Source organism: Lynx canadensis, chromosome C1 (assembly GCF_007474595.2).
Source record: "Lynx canadensis isolate LIC74 chromosome C1, mLynCan4.pri.v2, whole genome shotgun sequence".
NCBI lineage: Eukaryota > Metazoa > Chordata > Mammalia > Carnivora > Felidae > Lynx > Lynx canadensis.
Window position 1 is genome coordinate 10,914,196 of NC_044310.1, and position 25,506 is coordinate 10,939,701.

A 25,506-nucleotide genomic window follows, 5' to 3' on the forward strand; every position below is an offset into this window, starting at 1 on the left:
GCCTTCACCCCCACATTAGTTTCCTATGGCTGCTGTAACAAATACCACCAACGCAGCACCTCAACACAGCACACGTGTGTTCTCGCGCAGCCCGAAGCCTAAAGCCTGAAATCGGCTTCCCTGGGCTCGAGTCAGGGTGTCAGAGGGACCGGGTCCTTCCGAAGGCTCTAGGAAAGGACCCATTTCTTTGCCTTTCCTCCATCTTCAGAGCCAGCAGTGAAGCATCTTCCGGTCTCTGCTCCTGTCCCATCGCCCGTCCTCTGTCTGGTCTTCCCGTGTGATTATATTGGGTCCACCCAGTAGGCCAGGATAATCCACCCCACCCCCCATCTCAAGATCCTTAACTTGATGACATCTGCCGAGTTCCTCATGCCCCGTAAGGAAGCATTCACAGGCTCCCAGAGATCGGGACCCGGTTACCTTTGAGGGCCGTCAGCACGTAGCCTGCCATTTCCACAGCGTCCATTCAGAAATGCCCTCCCCGCCAACTCTCAATGCTGCCTACCCAGCAGTGCCCACACCCGGTGGCTCCTTGGCCCGGTAGCCTCCTGTGATCACTCTGGGTGAATGATCTCCCCTCCTCTGAGGCTCTCACACTCCCCCGCTCTGTCAGTAGTCACTTAGGTGCCAGCTGGAGCCGCGGCATGTTTCCTATCAGGCAGTCAGACCCCGTCTCTCAGACTGAACCTTGACGAATGGCTTCGTAGCATCCCCCACACTCGGCTCGGGGCTTTGCACCCAGTGGACACAGTCAGTAGGTGCTCTGCGGATGGGTTTTACTTTCCACCTTCAACAAGAAACTCGATTTGAGCCCAGCCAAGACTGGCCAACCATTTTTAAACCACACATCGGACGGAGACTCCGGTCTTCCTGGTGGGAGGACAGCGTTGCCCTCATCCACCTGTGCGCAAGCTCTGTTACTACGTTATTCGGAAAGCAAAGGAGGCGAAATGAATTAATACTTCTCTTTGCTTCTTTTTTCAAGGATTGTCTCTGTATCTGGAATATCTTCTGATACATTACAAGAAAATTACAAACCAAAGCCAGGAACTTCAGGTAATAGTTTAACTTTGAAAGTTCATTTCAGCTCCTCCTTGGCATCTATATAGCACTGTGCACTGTTTTTTCTCTGTTAACCAGTCAGTCCACCTTCCCCAAGAGGTGACATGGTATCTCCGTTTGACACAAAAAGATTCAGACAGGGTGGCTAAGATCTCCCAGGAGGGCAAGGGCAAGGAGAGGATGCTTGTTTCCTTCTGTCAGAATTATCAGAAAGATTTAAATGCCGTCACATCTTGGGGCACCCGGGTGGCTCAGTTGGTTAAGCAGCCAAGTCTTTTTTTTTTTTTTTAATTTTTTTAACGTTCATTTCTTATTGAGAGACAGACACAGGGCGTGAGCAGGGGAGGGGTAGACAGAGGGGGAAACACAGAATCTGAAGTAGGCCCCAGGCTCCGAGCCGTCAGCACAGAGCCCGACGTGGGGCTCGATCTCACAGACTGCGAGATCGTGACCTGAGCCGAAGTCGGTCGCCCAACCTACTGAGCCACCCAGGCGCCCCAAGCATCCAACTCTTGATTGCAGCTCAGGTCACGATCTCACGGTTGGTGGGATGGAACCCGCTTGGGATTCGTTCACTCATTCTCTCTCTCTCTCTTTTTCGAACTTAATTAAAAATTTTCTTTAAATTAAGACATAAATACCACCACATGTTGAAAATTGTGCTTATTGAATGCAGTGGAACAACACGACTAGCAACAGTACAGGGAGACGAATTAGCAACAGTTGCGTAATGTGAACATTTGAGAGGCAGTTGATGGTTAGGGATCGGACCACTCTCGTAGCTACTGACATACAATGCTGTGTAATGAACACCCGCAAAACTTCAGTGGCATTCCACAATTACTGTTCGTGGCTCACGTGTCTAGGGTCAGCCGCTAGGTGGGTGCACCAATCTTGGACGGGCTTGCCCAAGTATCTGGGTGTTGGCTGGCCCTTGAGGCTGGCCTCAGCTGGAACACCTCTACTCTCTCCTCCATCTGTCTGTCATCCTCCATCAGGCTAGCCTGGGAACGTTCCCATGGCGACGCAGAAGTACAAGGGAAAGCAGCCCGATCGTAGAATGCTTTTCAGTTCTCTGCCGGGATACGTCTGCTAACATCCCGTTGGCCAAAGCAGGTCACATGGCTGAATTCAGTGTCAGGGCAGGATATGGGTGGGCACTGCAAGGCACATGGCCAGAGGGGCGCCTGGCTGGCTCCGTCGGGTAAGCATCTGACTTCGGGTCAGGTCACGATTTCATGATTCGTGAGTTCGAGCCCCCATCGGGCTCTGGGCAGACAGCTCAGAGCCTGAAGCCCGCTTCAGATTCTGTGTCTCGCTCTCTCTCTGCCCTCCCCCACTTGCCCTTTGTCTGTCTGTCTCTCTCTCTCAAACATAAATATTTAAAAAATAAATTAAAAAAGGTACATAGCCGAAGACATATGGATAGAGGGAAGGGAAGGTATTGCAACCATTGCAATCAACCCCACAGACCATGTAGTCCAGGGGTCAACAAACTTTATCTAAAGCAAAGGGCCAGGTGATAAATAGTTTAGGCCATAAAGTCTCTGTCACACCTACTTAACTCTGCTGCTGTAAAGGCAGCCATAGACAGACAGTATATAAATGAATGAGCACGATGGGCATGGCTCTGTTCCCATAAAACTTTATTTATAAACATTGGGAGGGGACCAGATTTGGCCTGTAGATAGTCCTTTGTCGGTCCACGATCTAGTCCATTCTCCTTATTTTACAGGTCTGGACATGAAGCCTCAGAGGCTAAGTGACTATTTCAATGTCATACAGCTAGCTGATGGAAGAATCAAGACAAAACTTCAGGCCTTCTGACCCTAACTAACTGCTTTTTCTCTTCCACTCAGCTAATAATAACTAATAATTCTAGCTGCCATTTACTAAGCACCTACTATGTGCTAAGCACTGTGTTAAAAGCTTTCCATCACAATCTCCCTTAATCTTTCATTTTTAATTGTTTAGATGTTTACTTATTTTTGAGAGAGAGAGACAGAGACAGTAAGAGAGAGAGGGAGACACAGAATCAGAAGCAGGCTCCAGGCTCCGAGCTGTCAGCACAGAGCCCGACGCGGGGCTCGAACTCACAAACTGTGAGATCATGACCTGAGCCAAAGTCGGACACTTAACTGACTGAGCCACCCAGGCACCCCACGATCTCACTTAATCTTTACTCTAAGAGGTAGATATTATTACTAACCTCATCTTCTAAATGGAGAAGCACCTAGAAAGAACCAGAGCTGAGATTCTATCCAGATCCAGAGTCTGAGTTCTTAACCACTGAACTCAACTGCCTCACTACTGGCAACTAGGCTAAGCATTAAGAAAGTTTTGTGTAAACCTTTGTCCTGCCCCCAGAGGTAAAGAACTTATACAAAGAAAACAAGTTGAAATGACTCCTCTAATTAGTCTTGTCTCCCTCCCCCCCTCCCCGCCCCCCATCAGCTTCAGTTTCCTTTCCTCTCGTTTCAGATCAAGATCCACAGCTCTCAGGAAGCTCAGCAGTCTTTCATGCAAGAGAAGCTGCAGGAGCATCTGGCAGAGAAGGAGAAGCTGAATGAGGATAGGCTCCAGCAAGAGGAGAAGCTGAGAGACAGAATCAAGCAGCTGTTGGAAGAGAAGGAGGTAAGGCGGTCCCTGTCGTTGTCTCTACTCCTGGAAAGTGACGGAGTGGCCTTTCCCGAGGGCGTGTTCTTAGAGGGCGAAATCTCAACAACTCCTTGTTCAGTGCTATGGAACTAAATTAATTAAATGAGTGAGTAACGTTGGAGGAATTGACATGAAGCTTGAGTTCTAAAACTCACAGCGAAATTGGCTTGAAACATCGAGGTTACTGAAATTCCTGGAAACGGTAGCTTATTTGCTTAGATATCGCAGTTGATTTAACAAGTTCAGGTCACTGTTACAGGTCCTGGTTTGCAAGTGACGGACCGCTTCTAAGGGCGTGCGGGACCGACTTCATATTATTTCCGTCTTCCGCTCTCATGTACATATCATAGGAAACAAATGGACAAAATGGCTACTTACTTTTCTAAAACCCAAGCCAGCTAGGAGATACTTTACAGCAGCACCTCTCAAACTTAAAGGTGCCCACGAAGCACCTGGGGAGGCTTTAAAACGCAGATTCTGACTCGGCAGGTCTGGGGCAGAAACTGGCATTCTGCACTTCTAACAAGCTCCCAGCTGGTGCTGAGAGCACAGGTCTTTAGACTACCTTTTCAGCAGCAAAGTCTTAGAGGAAGGTTTTCCCAGAGTTGCCCGATAAGAACCAACTGGACACGTGTTAAAAATACAGATTCTCGGGCCCCAGCCCAGACCCACTAAATCAGAATCTCTGGAGAAGTCCAGGAAACTGCATTTAATGAGTCGATTCTCACCTTTGGCCTATATTCAGCCCTTTTTGATGTTCAGGGACGGCCATGAATTTACTTCACTGCCATCATCCTAGATCAGTGGCTCTTGACTTTGGCTGTGCTTTTGTCAGTTAGATTAAAGAGTGCTAGCACTTTGCACCTCTCCCCCACCCCCATCCCCAGGCTCTGATCTAATTGAGGCGAGGGTGTGGCTCATGCACTCGGATTTCAAAGTGCTCCTGGGTGGTTCCAGAATGCAGCCACGGGTGATAACCACTACAGGCTGCCCCTGCCTGCTCCCACCCACCTCGAGACAGCCGCCCCAGATCTGCTGGACCCCAGCTCTTCCCCCCGAGGCAGATTGCACCTGCCAGTTCTGACTTCCGGCTCGGACCATCCCTCTCTGTCACACGTCAGCTCTGCAGACCTCTCTGCCTCGTTAAGCCTCTGATTCATGCCCGGTTATTTCAAGAAATCTCTCTCCTCCTTCTACCTCTTTTTTTGTTTGCCCCTTTCTCTGCCTTTCTGCCTTTTATGAAAAAAAAAAAAAAAAAGGACTAGAAAGACTAAAAAGGGAAGAACCATCTGACCAAAATTGTACGTAAGGCAGTATTAATAGCCTTAAATCCAGATGAGTCCATTTCGAAGGTCAATTAGACGTAGAAAAAGCCAGTGTGTCATTCGAGAGAGAGGAAAATAAAACCAGAAAGAGCTGGAACTCTGCAAAAGCCTCACAGAGCTCTCCCCCTGCTTCCTCGCTCCTCCCTGATTACCCTCTCCCTTTCCAAATGTCTTATTTCACTTTTAATTTGGGGTTGACTTTTTCCACTGTGGGTATACGGTATTTCCGCCCTACCATGTTCAACACCAACTTGGGTACCAGCCTCCCCGACGCGCATTTATAACCTCAGTCCTGATGCAGACAGGGTTTCGAGGGCTGGCTTCAAACCCCCTTTAAACAGAACAAACCTCGGCACACACCAGCCCACGAGGAGCAGAGAGCACGGTCAGGTGCCTGCCCAGACAGCACCCTTGCTCATGGTCATTACTATCCTGCTGAGGGTCATCATTCCCCAGACACTTAGTCGATCTCCTTGACCCAAGGGACTCATCTGAAAGTCCTGTTGCAGACTTAACTCTAGGGGTTCCCCACACCATACGACCCCATCACCCCCACCCTTTCTCGAAATACGTGTGTCAGAATTCATTAGTTGAACTCCTTCTCACACATCCTGACTTGTTGAGGACACTCTTTCACTAGTAAGAAATTCTAGGTTCTTTCATCGAGCTAATACTTTTTTGTCACGAACGGTTAACAACACGTAGGTAACAACATGTAACAACATACAACCGTTTGCTCACACAAATGGTTTAGATTGGGGTCAGCGAACTTTTTGCAGGAAGAGCCAGATAGTATATATTTTCAGTTTTGCAGGTCACACTGTTCTATCGCGACTGCTTAGGTCTGCCGTCATAGTGCGGGAGAAGTCCTAGGCAATCTACAAACAGTGAGCAAGGAGGTATGCCAATAAAACTTTATTCACAAAGCACTGACAGCAGGCCAGATTTGGCTAGTGGGCCCTAGTTTGCCAACCCCAGGTTTGAAACACAGGCTCTCGAGTCAAATGGATCCGGGTTCGAATCCCTGTTCCTGTGATTTACTAGTAAATTTGGCAGATTCCTCAATCTCTCTGTTTCCCCTTCTGCAAAGTGAAGATCACGGAAGAACTAACCGACCGACCCTTATTAATGAATGGTGACCACATGCCAAGCAGTTCACGTTCAGCCTCTTGTCTGCCCCTCACGCTCACCCAACGCAGGAAGCACCGTTTCTGTCCCCGTTGTACAGATAGTGAGACGGGGGCTTCTCTTGCTTCTTACCTGCCCAAGGTCACGCACCCAGGAAGGACTGACCTGGGACTCTGATCTCGGCCTGCTCTAGATCCCTTGCTCCTAGCTGCCCACAGTCTCCCCCCCGTGGGGTCATTGTAGCAGTAAAGAGCGAACCCGGGCAGTGGCTGGCACAGAGTCCAGATTCCTGCCATGGTAACTGTGTCTGTTAAAACAACAGTCATTGACTTTCAGGATTTGGAGGAAAGCATCGCTCAAGAGAAAAACAGAGCAAAAGAAGCATTAGAAGAAGAACAGAAGAGAGTCCAAGAGCTGGAGAATCGCCTAACCCGCCAGAAGAAGGTAAGCAGCTGGGGGAGACAGTCCGCCTGAGCCCCGTCAAGATCCTGCCCCCAGGAAGGACCGACCTCGGGCTCCGATCTGAGCCTGCCTGCTCTGGGTCCCTTGCTCCTAGCTGCCCCGTCTGCCCCGTGGGATTGTGGTGAGCAGCAAAAAGCTACCCTTGCAGTTCCTGGCACAGAGGCCAGATTCCTGCCATGGTAACTGTGTCTGTCAAACAATGGCCATTGGATTTCAGGTTTGGGAGGAAAGCATTGCTCAAGAGAAAAACAGAGGGAAGGAAGCATTAGAAGATGAACAGAAAAGAGTCCAAGAGCTGGAGAGTCACTTAACCTGCCAGAAGGAGGTATGCAGTGGACGGGGGGGTGGAGGGGGGGGGGTGGGGAAGCGAGCTCAAGCCCAAACCTGGCTTGAGGGCCACGTGGCAGTGAGCCACAGGTGACGGGGGTAGAGCGTGACAGAGCTTTCCTACAGCGATCAGTCCTTGGGAGGGCTCTGCTACCCCGGGACGCTTGGGAGCTCAGGGAGAGAGCTCTGGAGTTGTAACCTGGACAGCCAGTCAGAAAAATTGTAAACAGCACAAAATACAGTCACAGAGAGGACTTGGGAGACAAGTTGGGGCTGGTGACCTGAACATCTTCGGCCTAGAGATGATGTCCCAAAGCATAGCTGTGGAGAAGGTACAGAGTCCCGGGACTTCAGGGCTGTGTCAGTCCTCCAACGACATCCTAAAATCATCCAGCCTTCAGCTCCACCATTAAGGAATTTTCGACAGGCCAGGCAGTCCGTCCCAGTGGTGATGCCTTCGGCTGGCAGAAAATTCTTCCTTTTGGTTAAGTGCCTCAAACTCATTCTCCCAGAAGAGCATCGCTGGCTCCTGTAAGACCTGTCCCCCTCCTCGTCCACATAATAACCTTTCAGCTGCTTGGAAATAGAGGCACCTGCTCTCTCCAGACCCAAATGCCCTTGTGTCTCCTTGTGTGCATCCCAGGGTTGGAGCCTGGCCTTGGTCCCCTCCCCTGACCTGTCCTGTTGTCCAGAAGTCACAGATTGGCTGCTCACTGGCTGGAAAGGGTGTGTGGACATGTTAACGTTTGGCCCCAGAGTGTTTTATTTTGAATTCATAAAATATACTTAAAAATCCAGATTTCCAGGCACCCGGGTGGCTCAGTGGGTTACGCGTCGAACTCTCAATCTCAGCTCAGGGCATGATCTCGTGGTTCGTGAGATCGAGCCCCGCATCAGGCTCTGCGCTGACAGTGCGGAGCCTGCTTGGGATTCTCTCTCTCCCTCCCTCTGCGCCCCACTCCCACTCGTGTGCATGCCCTTTCTCTCCCTCAAAAATAAACAAACAGTTTTAAAAAATCCAGATTTCCTTCCTCTCCTGAAAAGTCAGCCGACCTGGCCCCATTTCCACTTGGTGGAACTGGACGGGAGCTCAGCCAAGTAGCAGTGATTTCCCACAGCCCTCACCACACCCTGTTGCGGTAAACGCAGCCCACTTTAGTGCCGGTACCTGTCTGGCCTCGGTAGATGTCTGAGTTTGCAACCCATGGGCTGTTTTCTTCCCAAACCGGACCCAGTTCTCTGGCCGTGGTGGCCCAGGCCAGGACTCTGCTCCCTCCTCGAAGACGTCATACCTGTACTGACGTTCCCACGCCAGCTTTGGGGCAAGCGCCGTTACATTGTCGACACAGGTTTATCTTGGGGTCGCCCTTGGACCTCGAGGTCTCTTTCACGCACTGCTCTCGTCAACTCTTCAGTTGTGAAGCAGCACAGAGGCCTTGCAGCCAGACGAGACACAGGTTCGGATCCCGGCTGGACGACTTACTGGCCACAGAGGTCTCAGTACCTCCCTTCTTTTAAACGGTGGCCGTGAGGCGTTGGCGGTCACGTGCAGTGAAGTGTCGGACCCAGAATTGCTGCTCAGTAAATGTCGCCGTGATCACCACTTGTGTCTCTTGTCCAGGCACTTCTTCCCCATCAAGCCCCTCCCTACCCTCACTCCTCAGAGCAAAGTCCTCGCCCACCCACCACGGGAGGCATAAGGTCAATCTGATCTGATCCAAGGAGGGAAGATGTTTATGTCCCAGGTCTCCTGCACAGCCGTGCTCTGCTGCCCCAGGTAAACAGTGTCACTGAGGCCTGGCCCTGGGTTATCTCTCCGGGGACGGTGACAAGGAGCAGAAACTCCTGAGGGTTCACTGGGGCCAAATGCCACCAAGAGGTCAACGGCTCAGCTCAAGAGCCTGGAGAAGGCCCTTGAATTTAGAGATTTTGAGGTCATAGGGGACTTCAGGAGAGATATTTAAGGAAGCGCGATGAGGTCAGCCTCACAGCGGGGAGGAGCCTCACCCCAGGCCCAGGCAAACGTCGTCGGCCCGCCTCTCCTGACAGAACCCCTCGGCAGTTTCTCTCTTTCTTTTCTTTTTTTTTCTCTGGGGTTTCTTGACGCAGATTCTGAGATAAAAGTCCCAGACACAGACTCCAACCAGCCTCAAACTGGTATTTGATTTTTCTTTTTATTAGACCTGCTGCCACATTTCCAGATGAATCTTTAAGGACAGCAGAATGCTAGTTCATGATGGGGGTTTTGAGGTTACCGCTAGAGGTTAACTCCCATTACCTGCCCAGGAACTTGGGAGCAAAGCGGCTGAGGGGGACAGAGCCCGTGTGTGTGAGTCACGCAAGGGACAATCTTCTTCTCCTTCAAAGGAGCCGCCGAGAGGAAGGTCCTGAGTGTAGTTGTGAGATCAGAGGCCGTGGAACGAGTCGAAGTCCCTGGGAAGTGGCCTGGAGTCTCTTTCACAAATTACAGGAAGATGTCTTACCGGAATCCCACCTCACATGTTCAAAATCCACGATGTTACTGCTTTTCTGTTTCATTTGGGTGCTATGGGAACAGCTGAGCGTTGGGATTTCTTAAACGGCTTTTCACTGCAAAATATATAGTATTTCAGCCATGTTACGGCTTAAAAACGCCACGCAGGCTGACCTGGGACCCTGACCACTGGTTATATAACGGAAACCAGGTTCCGAGTTCCAGACGTCTTGCAGCCAAGCTGATGCTTATGACTCAACCCCGTTGAAAGTTGAGGTGCCATTTCTGGCAGTGACTGGAAACAGGGGCCTCGCCACTAATCCGTATCTTTGTGATTTGCATGAGGCCATTTAACTGAATAGCGTATCAGCAAATAACTTCCTAAATAAAATTCCGCGAGCACGAGCGCCTAACCACACTCTCTTCCCTCCGTCCTCTTAGAGCGTCACTTGTGAGGTTCACCCCAGCCCGCCCCTTCCAGAAATTGGTCTGTTGTGGCTCATGAGTGTGGGACACTGCCCTCATCCTGAGGCCTGATTCTCTTTAAGAGATTTATTTCAGTGATAGGAAATCCACTATTAATGAGCTTCTCCTTCTTATCAGAGAGACTGCCTGGCACAGGGACGAGAGCTCAGACTCCAAAATAAGACGGGGGCACCTGGGTGGCTCCGTTAGTTACGTGTCTGACCTCTTGGTTTCGGCTCAGGTCATGATCTCCTGGTTTCGTGGGTTCAAGCCCCACGTCAGGCTCTGCCTGGAGCCTGCTTGGGATTCTCCGTCTCTTCTCTCTCTGCCCCTCCCCACTTGCGCTGTCTCTGTCTCCCTCAAAATAAAGAAACTTAAAAAAAATTTTTTTTTTTTTTTAATTAAAAAAAGACCTGTTCACTTGCCCCTCACCAAGGGCCTCTGTGCACGCGCAGGGCACTTTTCCTCTGCACAGGGCTCAACCCCTGACCTCACCACCAACAGACTGCATGACCCCGGGCCTTCACCGTCTGTTCCTCGGTTTCTTCATCTATAAAATGGGACCACCGACTCCTCCACCCGGGAGAGGGTTCGCTGGATGTGAAGTGCCAGCCACGGGCCCTGGCACGTGATGCCAACCCAGAGTTTTAGCTACTATCACCATTAGCATAATGAGCAGCATCCCCCCCCCCCCGCCCCGACCCCAAACGTGCAGGCGACCAAAAAGGCTGGTCATTGATTTTCAGGTTTTGGAGAGCAGCGTGGCCTACGAGAAAAGGAAAGCAAGGGAAGCGATAGAGGCAGAAAAGAGAAAAGTTCAAGATCTGGAGAACCACTTGACCCAACAGAAGGAGGTATGAGAAGCAGAGAGAGAAGTGGGGCCGTCCAAACCCCTGCGGAAGGAGCCCCGAAGCCAGGCGCGAGGCCGCGATTCCGCGCCCGGACATAGAGTCTGGCAGGAAAGTGGGCAGGCACTGGGCAGCACGCGGCCGAAGTCACACGCAACTTACTAGCCGTGGGACCCGGGGCAGGTCACTTAGCCTCCTATGCCTCAGTTGTCTCCTCTGTAAAATGGGAGTCGTAACAGTCCCTGCCTCTCAGGGCCAAGCGGATTGATGTATACAGAGTACCTAGACCCGCGCCTTGCGTGTAGACGCTCGGCTCCCCAGGGAAGAGAGACGCGCTCTGGGAGAGAACCCTTGGTCTGGAGTCTGGGTCAGTCCCTCCGCCAGCACCTTCCTCCTCCTCATTCAGAGGTGTTCGTGACACGGCCCAGCGTGGCTCCTGGCTCTGGTCTCCCGGCTTCATAGACCTTTTGTGGAGACCCAGGCAGTGCAGAGTAAGACGGCGTGGACACGCTCACGTGGCAGTCACGCAAATAAGTACCAGGGTCTGGGATGGATGAGAAGAAGCGTACCCGCAGGGAGAGAGTGACAGTGATTCGGGCAGGCCCGAGTGCCGTGCCCGGGGAGAGCCGGAGGCATCTGCCAGCCCGGGCCTGGGCCCAGCAGCCACGCCTGCCTGGAGCCACCACTGAAGGCCGGCCCACGGCTGAGAGGGGGGGTGTCACTCAGGTTAGCCCAGACACCCACACCGTCCTCCGGCCCCCCGAGAAATCAACGAAGGGCTCTCAGGAGCTGGAGGCCAGGGAGAGGCGACCCGTAGTGACAGCTCCACGAGCTGGGCTCCGGGACACGGGGGGCACGGGCACTGGACACGTGCCGGCTCCCCTGGAAGTTCCAGAAACAGGGCTAATGACTCCATGGATTGTTTAATCCTGTCGCGTTCATCCGTCCGCAAATACTTCCTGAGCGCCCGGCACGTGCCAGGCCCCGTGGGGCATTGGGGATACGGCTGAGCACGAGACGGACCAGGGCCGTGCCGTCCCAGGGCCTCCACACTAGGCTGGAGGGACAGACACCACATAAATGCACAGGGTAACCGCAGAGCCCCAAGCCTGGGGGAAGATCAAACGGGCGGGCTAGAGGTGACCGCAGGCGGGGGGGCCTCTCTGAGGGGTGACATGTGAGTGAGAGCTGGAGGGGCGACGGAGCACGAAGGGAACATCCGGGGGGAGAAAGTGCCACTGGCCACAGTGGCCCAACTGCAGAGGACGGGGACGTGGCTTCGCCAGGGGGACGGGGGCAGCGCCGTGACGAAGGGAGCAAAGCTGGAACGAGACGGAAGCCAAATGAGGGGTCGGGGAAGGGAGCCACGCGGGGGAAAGCAGCAGCGCTTGGGAGGCTACAAGTGTCGATTCTGGTCCATGTCCCCAGCCCTGCTCTACCAGGCTGTGTGACCCCGGGCAAGCACCTTGCCCTCTCTGTGCAGCCATCTGTAACGTGGCTGTAGAGACAGAACCACCGTAGAGATTTGTTGTGCGGAGTCGTTGTGTTCGTTATGAGCCACCTACCCGGGTGAGGTCAGAGTCCAGGTGGGGTGGGGAGGGTGGTTTGTCCCACGTGGGGGGTGGGGGGAGGGCAGACAGTCGAGCAGAGACCTCGGCAGCAGGACCCCGTCGGCCCAGGCAGGAAGTGAGGTCAAACTGTTGTCAGCTGCTGTGCCCGGAGGGTCCCGTATACAAGTGGGCCAGGGGTGGGGTCTCGAAGCTCGGGGGCCCTGCGGTGGCGGGGCGGTGGCCTCTGTGCCAGACTAGCAGCGAGCGTACAAGCAGGTCTGTGCCTCTGGGCAGGCTGGGGTTTTAATCAGGAGGACGCGGAAGGCAGGCTCCGGAAGCCGGGTGGCAGGACGGGTAGGTCGGGACCCAGGTGCCCAAGCGTGCGCCCCCGCTCCCCGGTGGCATGATGTCTGCGCGCTGCCCGTCCTCTTCCTCCGCCGCAGTCCCCGTGTGCTCACGGGTCAAAGGTGGGTGACCGGGCAGATGCCATCTGGGGGGTTGCGGATGAGATAGCGCACGGTGGCCGGCACTCACGTTGCCGGCCTTTCGAGAGGAGTCGGCATCGTCGTCATTATCTTCAACGGTGACGAGCCGGGCAGCGCGTGATCCCACGGGGCGTGCGGAAGGGGGCTGGCAGCCTCTTATGACTGGCGGGGCGGGGGCCGGACCGTCTTAAGCAGACTTGGCAGTGGGAAAATGCCAAGCTCGTGCCGGGAGGTGAGTCAGAGCCCAGGTGGGGTGGGAGGCCCGGGCAGGGCAGGGCAGGGCAGGGCAGGGCGGAGGGAGGCCGCGGACACCTCAGGGCCGTCGGGAAGACGGTCTTCTCCAGGGCCACGCATCCCCGGAGCCTCGTCCCAGCCCCAGCAGTCGTCTTCCCTGTTCCGATTTCCGATCCATTTTCTTTTTGCCAAATAACGTACATTCGCTCAACAAAATGTGGAAGATACCAGCGGGAAGAGGGAAATGTAAATTGCCATAATCTCAATCCCCCAAAATAACCGCTATTTACATTTCAGTATGTATCACTTCAGGGCTTTGTGCATATATGCATAAATTCAAAATATTTTTTGGTGAACTTTGTGTTTGTACGGGAGCACAACGGCAAGAATTCCAAGCAGCAAATAAGAGTTTTCCGACCCCCCTGCACCGCGTACCTCCTGGGCTGGTGTAGGCGAGGCTGGGCCTCAGTCCCCTCCCCGTCACCGGACCTGGAGGCTATATGTTCTCTGTTCCAAAGGGTCCTGCACATCCATTTGTGGACCCAAGCCTTTGAAGGCCAGAGACTGAAGCCACAGGCATCAGGCCTGCTGGGACAGGAGGCGCCCCTCCCCACCCCCCCAACTCAGGCTCTCCTGCCCCATCTCCCGAGAAGCCAGGGACTTCCCAACAAGGGCCCACACCGATGCCAACACAGGCCGGTGCAGTTGGTGGCCCAGCTCCAAATGCCTGGACCCGACCACTCACCAGCGCGTCACTTCCTGAACACAGCCCAGAAATCCTGAGTGATGAACAACCCTCTCCGTTATGCGGTGACTGACCAGACACGACCTCCAGGTTCTCGCCGTGGCGGGCGTGCCAAGACTTGCATCCCTCTCTCCGATGGGCCGCGAGTATCCTGTTCCTTGAGCCCTCGCTCCCAAACCCTGACTCACTGATCTCCGTGATTAGCAATCCTGGCTTCCCTCAAGGTTCCGTTGTCCCTCCTTTCTCGAGTACACTCCCTCAAACCGGTTGTCTCTGACTTCCAGATCTCAGAGAGCAGCATCGCCTACGAGAAACACAAAGCAAAAGAGGCCATAGAGAAGGAAAAGAAAAAGGTGCAAGATCTGGAGAACCGAATAACCAAGCAGAAGGAGGTAAGAGTCTCGGAGAGGAAGGAAGGCTGGGTTCAGATCTTACCTCTGCCACTTGCTGGCTGTGCAGCCTGAGGCAAGTTTCTTACCATCTCTGTGCCTGTGGTGCCCCACCTAGGAAGTCCAGGTGATGCCAATAGATCAGCCTCATCGACTTGTGAGGCTTGATCGCTAACAAGCACACCCGCACATAAAAAAGCACGCAGCACTCAGTGGATGTTCTGTGTGTTAGCTGCTTTTATTATTTTTTATTGTTACTATTATTATGAGTCCGCATCAAGGAAGTGGAGGGGCAGAACCAAACCCAGGACTATCTGACTCCAGAACCCTGCATTGTCCCCTCCTCTCCCTCCTATCCTGTGCGTGGGCTCAGCTGCCTGGGGCCCAAGAGGGGATGTCAGGAGATGGGTGCCTAAATTGCCAGTCACCTCGACAGCGATGTCTCCACCGGAACTTGTCATTGTGATTATCACGACCTTCCCAGTCAAACTGCATTCACGATTATCCCTGGGAGCAGCAGACACAGTGGGAGCCCAGGCTTTTGCACAGGACCCCATCTTAGGCACCTCCTAGCTGTAGGACACAATTCACTCCTCCTGGGTCCCAACAGTACAAGGGACGCACACACACACACACACACGAGTTAATATCGCAGAATTCAAGGCAAGGGATTAAACACACAACCTCACTGTAGGGGGTTAAATTTAAATGCAGGTAAATACCATTTCAAAGGATTTTGAAGACCGGATGGGACTAAAAATGCCTTTGAGTCCATTCACATCACTCTTCTGATCATTTTCTTTGAAGAAAGTTTCCCCAACATTAGCATGCATAGGATCACTTGGGGTGGTTTTCAATGCCCATTCCCTGGGCCTCACCCCCTGGAAGAGAGAGATTTGCAATCTCTGTCTATAGGGTGGACTCACCAATCCCAAGGGGACTGGACGAGCCGCCCAAGTGATGTGCTGTGCTTGGAACAACACTACTCCAGAGCAGTGAGTGTCAGTAACCCACATCCGGATTAGCATCAGTCCCGGGCACTGCTTTTTTTTTTTTTTTTTAAGTTTACTTGTTTATTTTGAGAGAGAGAGAGGGAGCGAGCATGAGCGGGGGAGGGGCAGAGAGAGGGAGGTGGAAGAGAGAGAATCCCAAGCAGGCTCCACACCGTGGGCACAAGGCCCAATGTGAGGCTCGGTCCCACAAAGCGAGACGTCATGACCTCAGCCAAAATCAAGCGTCGGATGCTTAACCAACTGAGCCACCCGGGTGCCCTGAGAAATTAACATTTTTCAAGTAGGTTCGTCAGGACATCAAATGGATCAGGAAGGAGGTGGATGCTAAAAACAAAAAAAAAATGTGAATCAGTGAAATTGATGAACCGTCACAGGGTTTACTGTAGCAGTTACAGTGGAAGGGAAGACGCAGGTGGCTGTACAGCTGTCTAGATGACAATGGTCCGAATCAAAACCACAATGAGATACCAGCTCACACCTGTCGGAAGGGCTAACATTAACAACTCAGGCAACAACAGATGTTGGCGAGGACGCGGAGAGAGAGGATCTCTTTTGCCTTGTTGGTGGCAATGCAAGCTGGTGCAGCCACTCTGGAAAACAGCATGGAGGTTCCTCAAAAAACTAAAAATAGAACTGCCCTACGACCCAGCAATGGCACTACTAGGCGTTTATCCACGGGATACAGGTGTGCTGTTTCGAAGGGACACATGCACCCCCATGTTTATAGCAGCACTATCAACAATGGCCAAAGTATGGAAAGAGCCCAAATGTCCATCAATGGATGAATGGATAAAGAAAATGTGGTATATATACACAATGGAGTATTACTCGGCAATCAGAAAGAATGAAATCTTGCCATTTGCAGCTACGTGGATGGAACTGGAGGGTATTATGCTAAGTGAAATTAGAGAAAGACAAATATCGTATGACTTCACTCATATGAGGACTTTAAGAGACAAAACACATGAACATAAGGGAAGGGAAACAAAAATAATATAAAAACAGGCAGGGGGACAGAACATAAGAGACTTTTAAATATGGAGAAGAAACAGAGGGTTGCTGGAGGGGGTGTGGGAGGGGGGATGGGCTAACTGGGTAAGGGGCACTAAGGAATCTACTCCTGAAATCATTGTTGCACTATAGGCTCACTAACTTGGATATAAATTTAAAATAAAATAAAATGAAATGAAACGAAACGAAACAAAACAAAATAAAATAAAATAAAATAAATATTTCAAAGCACGGCCAAAAAAGAAAGAAAGAAAATGGGCCGATTGTTCACGGATATTGGGCCATTCTTTGTACTCGACCCCGAGAGGATCTCTCCTAAGGATCATCACATAGCGTATCCAACAACATCCTCAACAACCTTAGAACGACAGTGACATCAGAGGGTTGAGGTCTTGCGACAGCCCGCAAGTTACCCTGGTGGCATCACACCAGACACGGAGAATCAGGACCCCCCTCACCAGGAACTCGCCATTTACCAGGAAAGACCAGGGAAGTACAAGGTCAAAGAACCACCCAGACACAGAGTTGTTTATTCCCGTGCTGTTACACTCGTCTACACAGAAGAACAAGGGAACGATTGAGGTTCGCCGAAGCGGGCATAAGAGAAAGAGGAGAGAAGGGAGAAGAAACATCAATCCAGACCCGTGCGGACGGTGGACTTTGTCCCTGTCCTCGAGGAAGCGACCGAGCTGCCGGCAAGGAGCAGAGATGCCGAGCACTGTCCTCTGCCCTGGGGTGGCTTCGTGGCCCATCAAAGAACCCGTTGGCTTGCTGTGGATTCGCCGGGACAGCCGGGGGGGTCTTGCCGTGAGCTGTAGGTGACAGGCTGCTCTGTGGGGCAGGCCTGCCAGTGTCCTCAGCGAGCACCTTCTTCGGCCAGGTCTGCACCTTGTCCGCCCTGGGATTTCTCAACGGTGACAGCGATGGTAAGGCCCCCAGACAGAATCGGCTGGAGTTCAGTGGCGACACGAAGGGACTGGAGCAACTCCCCGGCGAGGCTCCCACGAGTCACACGGTGAAAAAAGGGCTTTTCCTGTTGTTTTTAAATCCGTTTCCTTTCCCAGTGATAAAAGGAGCAACTATTTGCTCTAAAAATTTTGAAGAAAATTTAAAACTACCCATGAGTCCACTGAGCGCATTTACCATTAGTGACATTTTGATAGGATTCCTTCCAGACCTTCTACGTGCTGATCATTATCATAGACCTCGACACCCAGCAGTTCGTTACAAAGTGACTTACCCTGTTAACACTGTGTACGCTGATCTGAATGCTTTTTTTTTTTTTTTTTAACTTAATACATTACAAAAATGTCTGTAGGTCATGGAACATTCTTCCAATACCTGCCTTGGACGGATAACCTGGGTTTGCACTCCGTTGGATGGACCCCAGTTTATTTACCTCCCCCGCCTCCCCCACCCAGTGGTTGGGCACTGGGGCTGTTTGCGTTTTCATCGGAGTAAAAACAGCGCTTGGCTGCACATCCCTGCGCATCGGTCCTTGTGCAGGTGTGAGGCGACGTCCTTAGGACAGATTCCCGAAAATGGAATCACTGGGTCACGGCGGGTAAACGTTTTCAGCCTTTTGATGTACGTTCCCAGTGACCTTCCAAGAAGGTCATGCCAGTTCGCACTGCCACCAACAGAGTCTGACAGTGCCCGGCGCCACACCTCAAGAATGTATTTTAGGTTGGATTAAACAACGCTTGTGAAAAGGCTGCACACGCACGGTGTGATTGCAACTATGCCTGTGACATTCTGGAAAAGGCAGAAGTACGGAGACAGCGAAAGGACCAGGGGTCGGCGGAGGGGAGGGGTGAATGGGTGCAGCACAGAGGACTTTCAGGGCAGCGAAACTACCGCGTGTGATAACGTAATGGTGGATTCGTGTCCTCATACGTTTGGTCAGACGCGCAGAGGGCACGGCAGGGAGTGAACCCTAGAGTAGACTATGGGCTTTGGGTGACCGTGAGGTGTCAATGCCAGTTCATCAGTTAGAACAAAGGTACCAGCTGGTGCGGGGTGTGGATGATGGGGGCGGGGCCTCTGGCGGGGGATGAGAGCACACGTAAGAGGGCTCTGCGTTTTCCTCTTGATTTTGCTGTGAACCTAAAACTCTTTTTTTTTTTTAATATAATTTATTGTCAAATTGCCTAACATGCGGTGTGTACCGTGTGCTCTTGGTTTTGGGGGTAGATTCCCGTGGTTCGTCGCTTACATACAACACCCAGTGCCCACCCCAGCAAGTGCCCTCTTCAATGCCCATCACCCATATTCCCCTCTTTATTTATTTATTTTTTTAATTTTTAATGTTTATTTTTGAGAGAGAGGGAGACAGGGTGCGAGCAGCAGGGGCAGAGAGAGAGGGAGACACAGAATCCGAAGCAGGCTCCAGGCTGTCAGCACAGGGCCCGACGCGGGGCTCGAACTCACGGACTATGAGATCATGCCTTGAGCTGGTCAGACACTTAACCGACTGAGCCACCCAGGTGCCCCAGATTTTCCCCTCTTTCAAAATAAAGTCAAGTAGGAGCGCCTGGGTGGCTCAGTCAGTTGAGTGTCCAGCTCTTGATTTCAGCTCAAGTCTTGATCTCACGGTTCGTGGGTTCGAGCCCCACGTCGGGCTCTGCGCTGACAGCACGGAGCCTGCTCGGGACTCTCTCTCTCCCTCTCTCTCTCTCTCTCTCAAAATAAGTAAATAAACTTACAAAAAATAAAGTCAAGTAAATGAACAAAGTTTGTGGAGCCCCCACCACAGGACCTGTCACAAAGCTCACATTCCACGAGGTTGAGGAGGGACCCAGGGAGGAGAGTGGAATTGGACAGTCCGGGGCTGGGAGAGCGGGTTCCAGGAAGAGGAACGAGGCGATTAGAGTCCACCTTGCCGGAGCCCAGAGCAAAGAGGGGAGGGTCTCCCTCCGAAGCCAGGGAGGAAGGTGCTGGAGGCAGACCCTGTGGCAAAGGGCCGAAGGAGCTCGGCCCATTTATCCCGGAAAATAAATTTAGACAGAGACATGACATCCCTCCTCAAATATTTAAAGGGTCGCCTCGTAAAATAGAAGAAAAACTTACTCAGTGCCCTCCAGGTGGCAGAACGAAAGCACCTCCTCTCTGGAAGCAAGGGGAGGGGGGCGGCTAGGGTAAACGCTTATTCCTGAATTTCTGTTAATCTGCTGTTTGCCGTTTGTCCAGGAAATAGACTTGAAAGTGCAAAAAGAAGAGGTTTTAAATAATAAGTTAAATGACGCGCTGGCCATGATAGAAGAGATTCAGAAAACCAAGATGGCCGAGAGCCTGAAAGCTGAGAGCCTCAGCATGAAATTAAACGAAACGTTAGCCGAACTGGAAACGGCCAGGACAAAAATGGTGAGCTGGTGCCTTCCGGGGACGGGAGACTCTTTCCCTCAGTGAAAGATCACGATACAGGGAGAACTCGTGATTTAGACCGGGGGCTCTCAGCCTGGGCACTGCTCTGTTCCAGGTTGGATAACCCCTTCCTGTGTGCGGCTGTCCTGTTCGTCACGGGCTGCTTAACATCGCCCCTGGTCTCCACCTGCTAGATGTCAGTGGCATCCTTCCCCCGGTTGTGGCAACCCAAAATGTCTTCAGACTTTGCCCAATGTCCTTTGGGGGGGTGGGGGGCAAAATCACCCTCTATTGAGAAGCAGTGGTCTAGTCTGAAAGGTAAACAGAGGCTACGATGGCCTCTCTCCAGGCGTCGTAAGGTGTAACGCAGGGTCCTTACAGCATCTGGCTGAAGGACTGAGCAGCCCCAGAACTTAGCGATCAATGACTATTCCACAGACTTGAAGGTGATGGCTTAAAATTTTAGCTCGGCATTCAAGGCCCTCCATCCTCGGGGCTCAATATTTCACTCATTTGTCATTCGTACACACAACCAACAGGTCTGTGGGCAAGGAGGTAATAGAGGCTTCATCGGGCAGAAGCGCCCCAAAAGTGAATTTGAGAGGGACTAGAGTAGGAGAGGCCAGCTCAGGCCGGGGCACACAGTGGCCATTACAGAGTCTAGGCTCATAAGGACCTGCGCACAGGAGCAGGCCAGAAGGAGTTCCGACAAGAGAAATGGCAGGACTCGATAACTGATTGACGGGACATGAGCACCAAGGAGAGGAGGGTGCTGATCGAGACAGCCTGGGCTGTCAGGGCACCCAGGGCAACGATGGCATATGGGTGACATGTTGATGGGAACATGGAGGTCACGGTGGCTCTTGTGGGGCAGGGTCTCTGTTGCAGAGAAGACGAAGAATTCAGGCTTAGGCGCGGGTGGGGTCTCCACGTTCGACAGTGCCCCGGACTTTTGGCGGTCCGGTAGATGTGGGGGGAAAGCAAGAGAGCCAAGAAACGTGTGGTCGGAGAAGCAGGAGGGGGCGAGGAATGAGGCACTGAAGACGGGCAGGGCGGCCACGGGAAGGGGTCCGACTCCCCACTTGGTGATGATTGGTAGCTTTTGCTTTTAAGAGCTACGAATGCCTTGGCCTTTTCTTACAACATTGTCCGTTCATTCATTCAACCAACATGTACCGAGCAGGGATCCAGGCTGTGGGTCCGTTGGTAACTAAGGCGAGTTTCTGCTCCCCCGGACCTTCCGTTCTCGCGGGAATGGGAGAGAAACAAGATCGTGCAGACCACGGAACGTGAAAGAGGATGACGGACTAGAGAGCTGTCTCGGGCTTCTCCTTTAGACAGGCAGTCAGGAAGGGCCTCTCCGAGGAGGCACCATCGGAGCTGAGACCTGACGCGCGCGAGAGGGAGTCGGCCGTGCGAGGAGCTGGGGGAGGAGGGTACCATGCAGAACGGACAGCCCAGGCAAAGGCCCCGAGGTGGGTCTGAGTCCCGTGCCTGTGGGTGCCAAGGGGGCAGCTCGCTCTCGTCGTCAGTGGCGTCACGCCCGGCTCCCAGGAGCACACGGACCCCCTGTTCCCCCAGATCGTGATGGAGGAGCGGCTGCAGCACACAGTGAAGGCCCTCCGGGACGAACAGGAAGCCCAGAAACACGGATTTGAAACCGAAGTCGTGGAATACAAGGAGCAAATCAGACAGCACTCCCAGACGATCGTGAGCCTGGAAGAAAGGCTGCAAACAGTGACCGCGCGCCACAGAAAGATAGAAGGAGAGATTGCAACTCTGAAGGACAACGACCCAGGTCGGTCCAAAGAAATGCCGAGCAGGCGTTAGCGTTCGGGACAGGGCCTGGTCACCCTGCGGGTCCCCATAGGCTGATGGGTAGGAGAAGGCTGCCCCTCGCTCATTTACTGTCTGCAGATGCTCTTTGCTTCCCGTTACACCGCAAGGTTGGGGCCCTCGAGGCCCACGTCAGACAGAAGTCACGGCAATGTGAAGGGACGTCCTTTGTGCCGAGCCAGTGAGCCGGTGGGGACGCACAGGCTGCCGAGGGTATCAGAGCAGCATGACAGAGGGTGTCCTTTCCGCATGAAAACATCCCGCGCGGGGGCCTTTCAGAGGCTTCTCTCTGCCCTCAGCAATTTGCGACTTTGTCTAATGGACTTTCGTCACCAGCCAGTGTTGGTCTCTTAAAAAATAAACCCAAAAGGGGCTGACAAAAGAACTCAGAGCTGTGAGCCCTTACTCACCCCAAATGACCCAGGCAACGCAATACATTGCAAAGACGCTGAGCTCTCGGGGGGAGAGTTCTGGAACTGGAGGCCTCGGACCAGGGTTTCTCGACCCCGGCTCCAGTGACATCTGGAACTGGCTAGGCCTTTGTCGCGGGGGCCGTCCCGCGCACTGTGGGCATTGAGCAGTGTCCCTGGCCTCCACCCCCGGCACGTCAGCAGCACCCCCCACCCCAGTGGGACTACCAGAACCATCTCCGGACATTGCCAAGTGTCCCTGGCCGGGGTGGGGGGGCACACTCGCCCCTGATTGAGAACCATGGTCTTGGTTGTCAACCGAATTCCCGCCCTGACAGGTGACCCAGGGTGAACAGGGCACTGTGACAAGGGCATGAAGCAGGACTCAGTTTCCCAAGCCAGTTCCAGGTCAGAGGGAGGACGGTTAAGCTGGGACCCCAAGAATGACTACTTCCTTGTGACCCCACGTTTAGCGCGGTCCCCGCCATAAAGCAGACATTCCATGAGCCCCTGGTGATTGAAAGTGAGGGGGCCAGCGTGTGACTGAGGGTGAGGAGTAAGTGGGAGGCGAGGACAGGACAAGACCTGTCTGGGAGGAGAGGAGGGATAGGGAGGAGGCGCGGCCCAGGGCTTCGGGCTCTGGCTGTCACCAGCTTAGCCGAGTGGCCACCGGCAGGTCCTGTCACTCCTGTGCCCATTTTCCCATCTGAAAATGAGTAGCCGGGAAGATTTCGTGCGCTCGCTCATACGTGGCCGGTGGGTGGGAGCCAGCCGGCGCCACAGAACACATGTGGGGCTTTTTAGGCAGAGAGGGCGGCGGGGTGGGAAGGGCTGCTAAGCTGGAAAAGACGCAGGTGTTCGAGGACAGCGATGACCCTCGCGTGTCCCCCTGATTCAGCCCAGGAGGAGGTGATGCAGCGAGAGCCCCCGGCGGTGCCTCCGACGGAGACCAGTGTCAAAGACGAAGTGGGTGACACCTTGATGTGAGTACCTGAGGGGTGTGTGCACACGAGGCCGGAGACCCCTGCTTCTGGCCATGTCCTGAGAGCAGAGAAGAGGAGCAGAGTCCGGGGCCGTCCTGCTGTTACCTGAATTTCTCAGTTCCTTTTGCAAGTCAGGATGGTGGCATGGAAAGTTCTGGGTGGATCTATGCCCGGATCCCGAAATACAACCCCTTCCGGTTGTGGGGCCCTGGGCCCCCAGTCATGTCACCTTACTGTACCTTAGCTTCCTCGTCTGTGAAAGAAGGAGACACTTGTCATATCTCGGCCTCAGCCCAAATCCAGAGGGGATCCTCTGTTCTCTCGCCGCGGGTGTGTTTGCATCGCATTCAGTTTTTGTTCTGAGGATTTTTAAAGAACGCGCCGATCCCTTCTGCTGGGACTGGTGTCCCGTGGACGCCACTGATGGAGGGTCACTTTGCGTTTCTACTTGGCCCCGTCCGGGTCCAGGCCCTGGGGGTGCCACCGAGCCCGGGGTGAGCTGACGTGGCCCGTCTCTTGTGAATTTCAGAGGGGATCTACTGGCCGCTCAGAAGGAAATCCTGTCTCAGCAGGAGGTCATCATGAGGTTACGGAAAAACCTCACGGAAGCCCACAACCGAATGTCAGACTTGAGAGGTTTGTATGATGGCCTGTGTCTCTTGGCTTCCTGACCCGCTTCGAGAAAGAACAGGCTTAAGAGCTGGAAAGGTCGGGGGCGCCTGGGCGGCTCAGTCGGTTAGGCGGCCGACTTCAGCTCAGGTCATGATCTCACGGTCCGTGGGTTTGAGCCCCACGTCAGGCTCTGTGCTGACAGCTCGGAGCCTGGAGCCCGCTTCGGATTCTGTGTCTCCCTCCCTTCTGCCCCTCCCACGCTCGCTCGCTTGCTCCCTCTCTCTTTCTCTCTCTCTCAAAAATAAAATAAACGTTTAAACCGCATTTTTAAATCCCAGTGACCTGCTTTCCTGGGCGGTCACAGCGTTTGTACCTCAGTCAGCAAGACACGTGCCTTATCAGGGGCCACTTGCCTTATCTTCTCCGCCTTGAGATGCAGCTTCTTTGGGGGAGGGGGAAATCTCCTTTTACCTAAGAGGATTTGTCTCTGGAGGCAAAGGCTGGGAGGGAGGGAGTCGTGGGCCCGCACAAACCCTAGCCCTCCCCAGCTCTGGGACCTAGAGCGGGGGTAATCTCTCCACACCTCCCCTGCCTCTGATGCAAAATCACCTACATCACACCTGCTTCCTGGACTTGGCCGGACGGCAGGGGCCCCTCACACTGGGGAGGGACAAAAGAGCGAGAGCAAGTCTGGCTGAACATTCCGACTTTGCTCTTCTCGCCCCACCCCCACCCCCGTTCTTTTATTTCGGCCTCTCCCGGCTTCTCGTAGCCCTTCTCCTCCTTCCCAGCTCCAGCCTCCGTGAGGCTGAAAGGCACAGGCAGGCTGTCAGGAGATAAAACCAGGTTTAGGGAAGTCGACAGAGGGCGAGGAACACTCCTCTTGTCCCCACCTCAAACCCCGTGCACCCCAAAACCTTCAGTGGCATTTGCTCCCTGCGGCTGTAACGGTTAATGCTCCCAAGGCGTTCACGGCTGACTTTTTCAAAGCGCGATTTTCGTTCATGCTGAGGTCTGAGAACGTGTAGTAGAGAGGCCGCCGAGTCCAGCTCTAGAATCAGGAGACATTGGACCCGGTTCTGGGTCTGCTATTTGCTAGTCCCATGAGTTGTTTAGGCAAGTCACTTTACCTCTCTGAGCCTCAGTTTGTGCATCTGTGAAGTGGGGGTGTTCCTGGTAACTAACCTGCCGGGTTACCATGAAAATCTGAGGCCATGCGAGTGTCTCAGCTTGGATTTTCCCAGAGGCTGACCCTGAGGCCAGAATTCCAGAATTCCGAGGCAGGTGGTGTATTTGAGAGGCGATCCCAGGGGGAGGCAGTGGAGGAAGGGCCAGAGAAGCGGGACAGGGACGGGAATAACAGCTGTGCTGTCAGTCAAGGGCAGAGAGGGCAGCTGGGGCTGAGCCCTGCGGGGGAAGGACGCGGGGAGCAGGGTACAAATCAGCCTCCAGGCTGCCCGCCTGAGGGGGAGGAAGCCAGTCTCACCTGCCTCGGTTGGAGGCTGAGAGCAGACTCCGGAGTCCTTAGCACGAACGCCCTTAGGCAAACAGGTGCAGAGGCAGGCAGCTGGAGGTCGGCCAGGGAGCTCAAAATGCCAGAAGCACAGAGGCGGGGCCCTGACAGCTTCTGGAACCTGGGGCTGTACTCTGCTGTAGTTTGCTAAGGTGCAAGCAGACCCTGGCCATTCCTAATGCCCCCGCCCACCACACACACACACACACACACACACACACACACACACACATACACGTCCGGGAGAATTCCTGGAGGGTAGGCCCGCCTCGTGGTTCTTGTAGGCCTGGAAGAGCTGCTGTGGCCCTGGCGGAGACCCGAGGCAGGAGACCCCCTCCCCAGCTTTCCTGTTTCTCCCAGGGGAGCTTAATGAAAAGCAGAAGATGGAACTGGAGCGGAACGTGGCCCTGGTCCAGCAACAAAGCAACGAACTAAAAGCGCTCAAGGAAAAGATGGTGCAGCTGACAGGCCTGGTGGAAAAGAAGGACAGGGAGCTGGAGGTCCTCAAGGAGGCACTCAGGTGTGTGGGAAGGTCCTCATGGGGTGGGGAGCCCAGATACCCAAGTGCCCAGGGAGCCTCTCACAGAGAGGGTACACAGTAAATCCTGGAGAGA

General features: G+C 53.5%; 1 protein-coding gene across 8 annotated transcripts in view; it reads left to right on the top strand.

Moving 5' to 3' along the window:
• FHAD1 (forkhead associated phosphopeptide binding domain 1) overlaps window positions 1-25,506 on the top strand; it is a 122,417-nt gene that overhangs the window by 73,141 nt on the left and 23,770 nt on the right. For 5 of the 8 annotated variants that reach the window (XM_030326293.1, XM_030326292.1, XM_030326298.1 and 2 more), the window contains 11 exons: window positions 986-1,056; window positions 3,544-3,696; window positions 6,510-6,617; window positions 6,853-6,960; window positions 10,647-10,754; window positions 14,047-14,154; window positions 19,365-19,538; window positions 21,120-21,336; window positions 22,683-22,767; window positions 23,297-23,403; window positions 25,253-25,412. In XM_030326293.1, the coding sequence (XP_030182153.1) occupies window positions 986-1,056; window positions 3,544-3,696; window positions 6,510-6,617; window positions 6,853-6,960; window positions 10,647-10,754; window positions 14,047-14,154; window positions 19,365-19,538; window positions 21,120-21,336; window positions 22,683-22,767; window positions 23,297-23,403; window positions 25,253-25,412 (1,399 nt within the window). The remainder of the gene's footprint in view (window positions 1-985; window positions 1,057-3,543; window positions 3,697-6,509; window positions 6,618-6,852; window positions 6,961-10,646; window positions 10,755-14,046; window positions 14,155-19,364; window positions 19,539-21,119; window positions 21,337-22,682; window positions 22,768-23,296; window positions 23,404-25,252; window positions 25,413-25,506) is intronic. The other 3 variants (XM_030326297.1, XM_030326295.1, XM_030326300.1) reach the window with 3 other exon arrangements.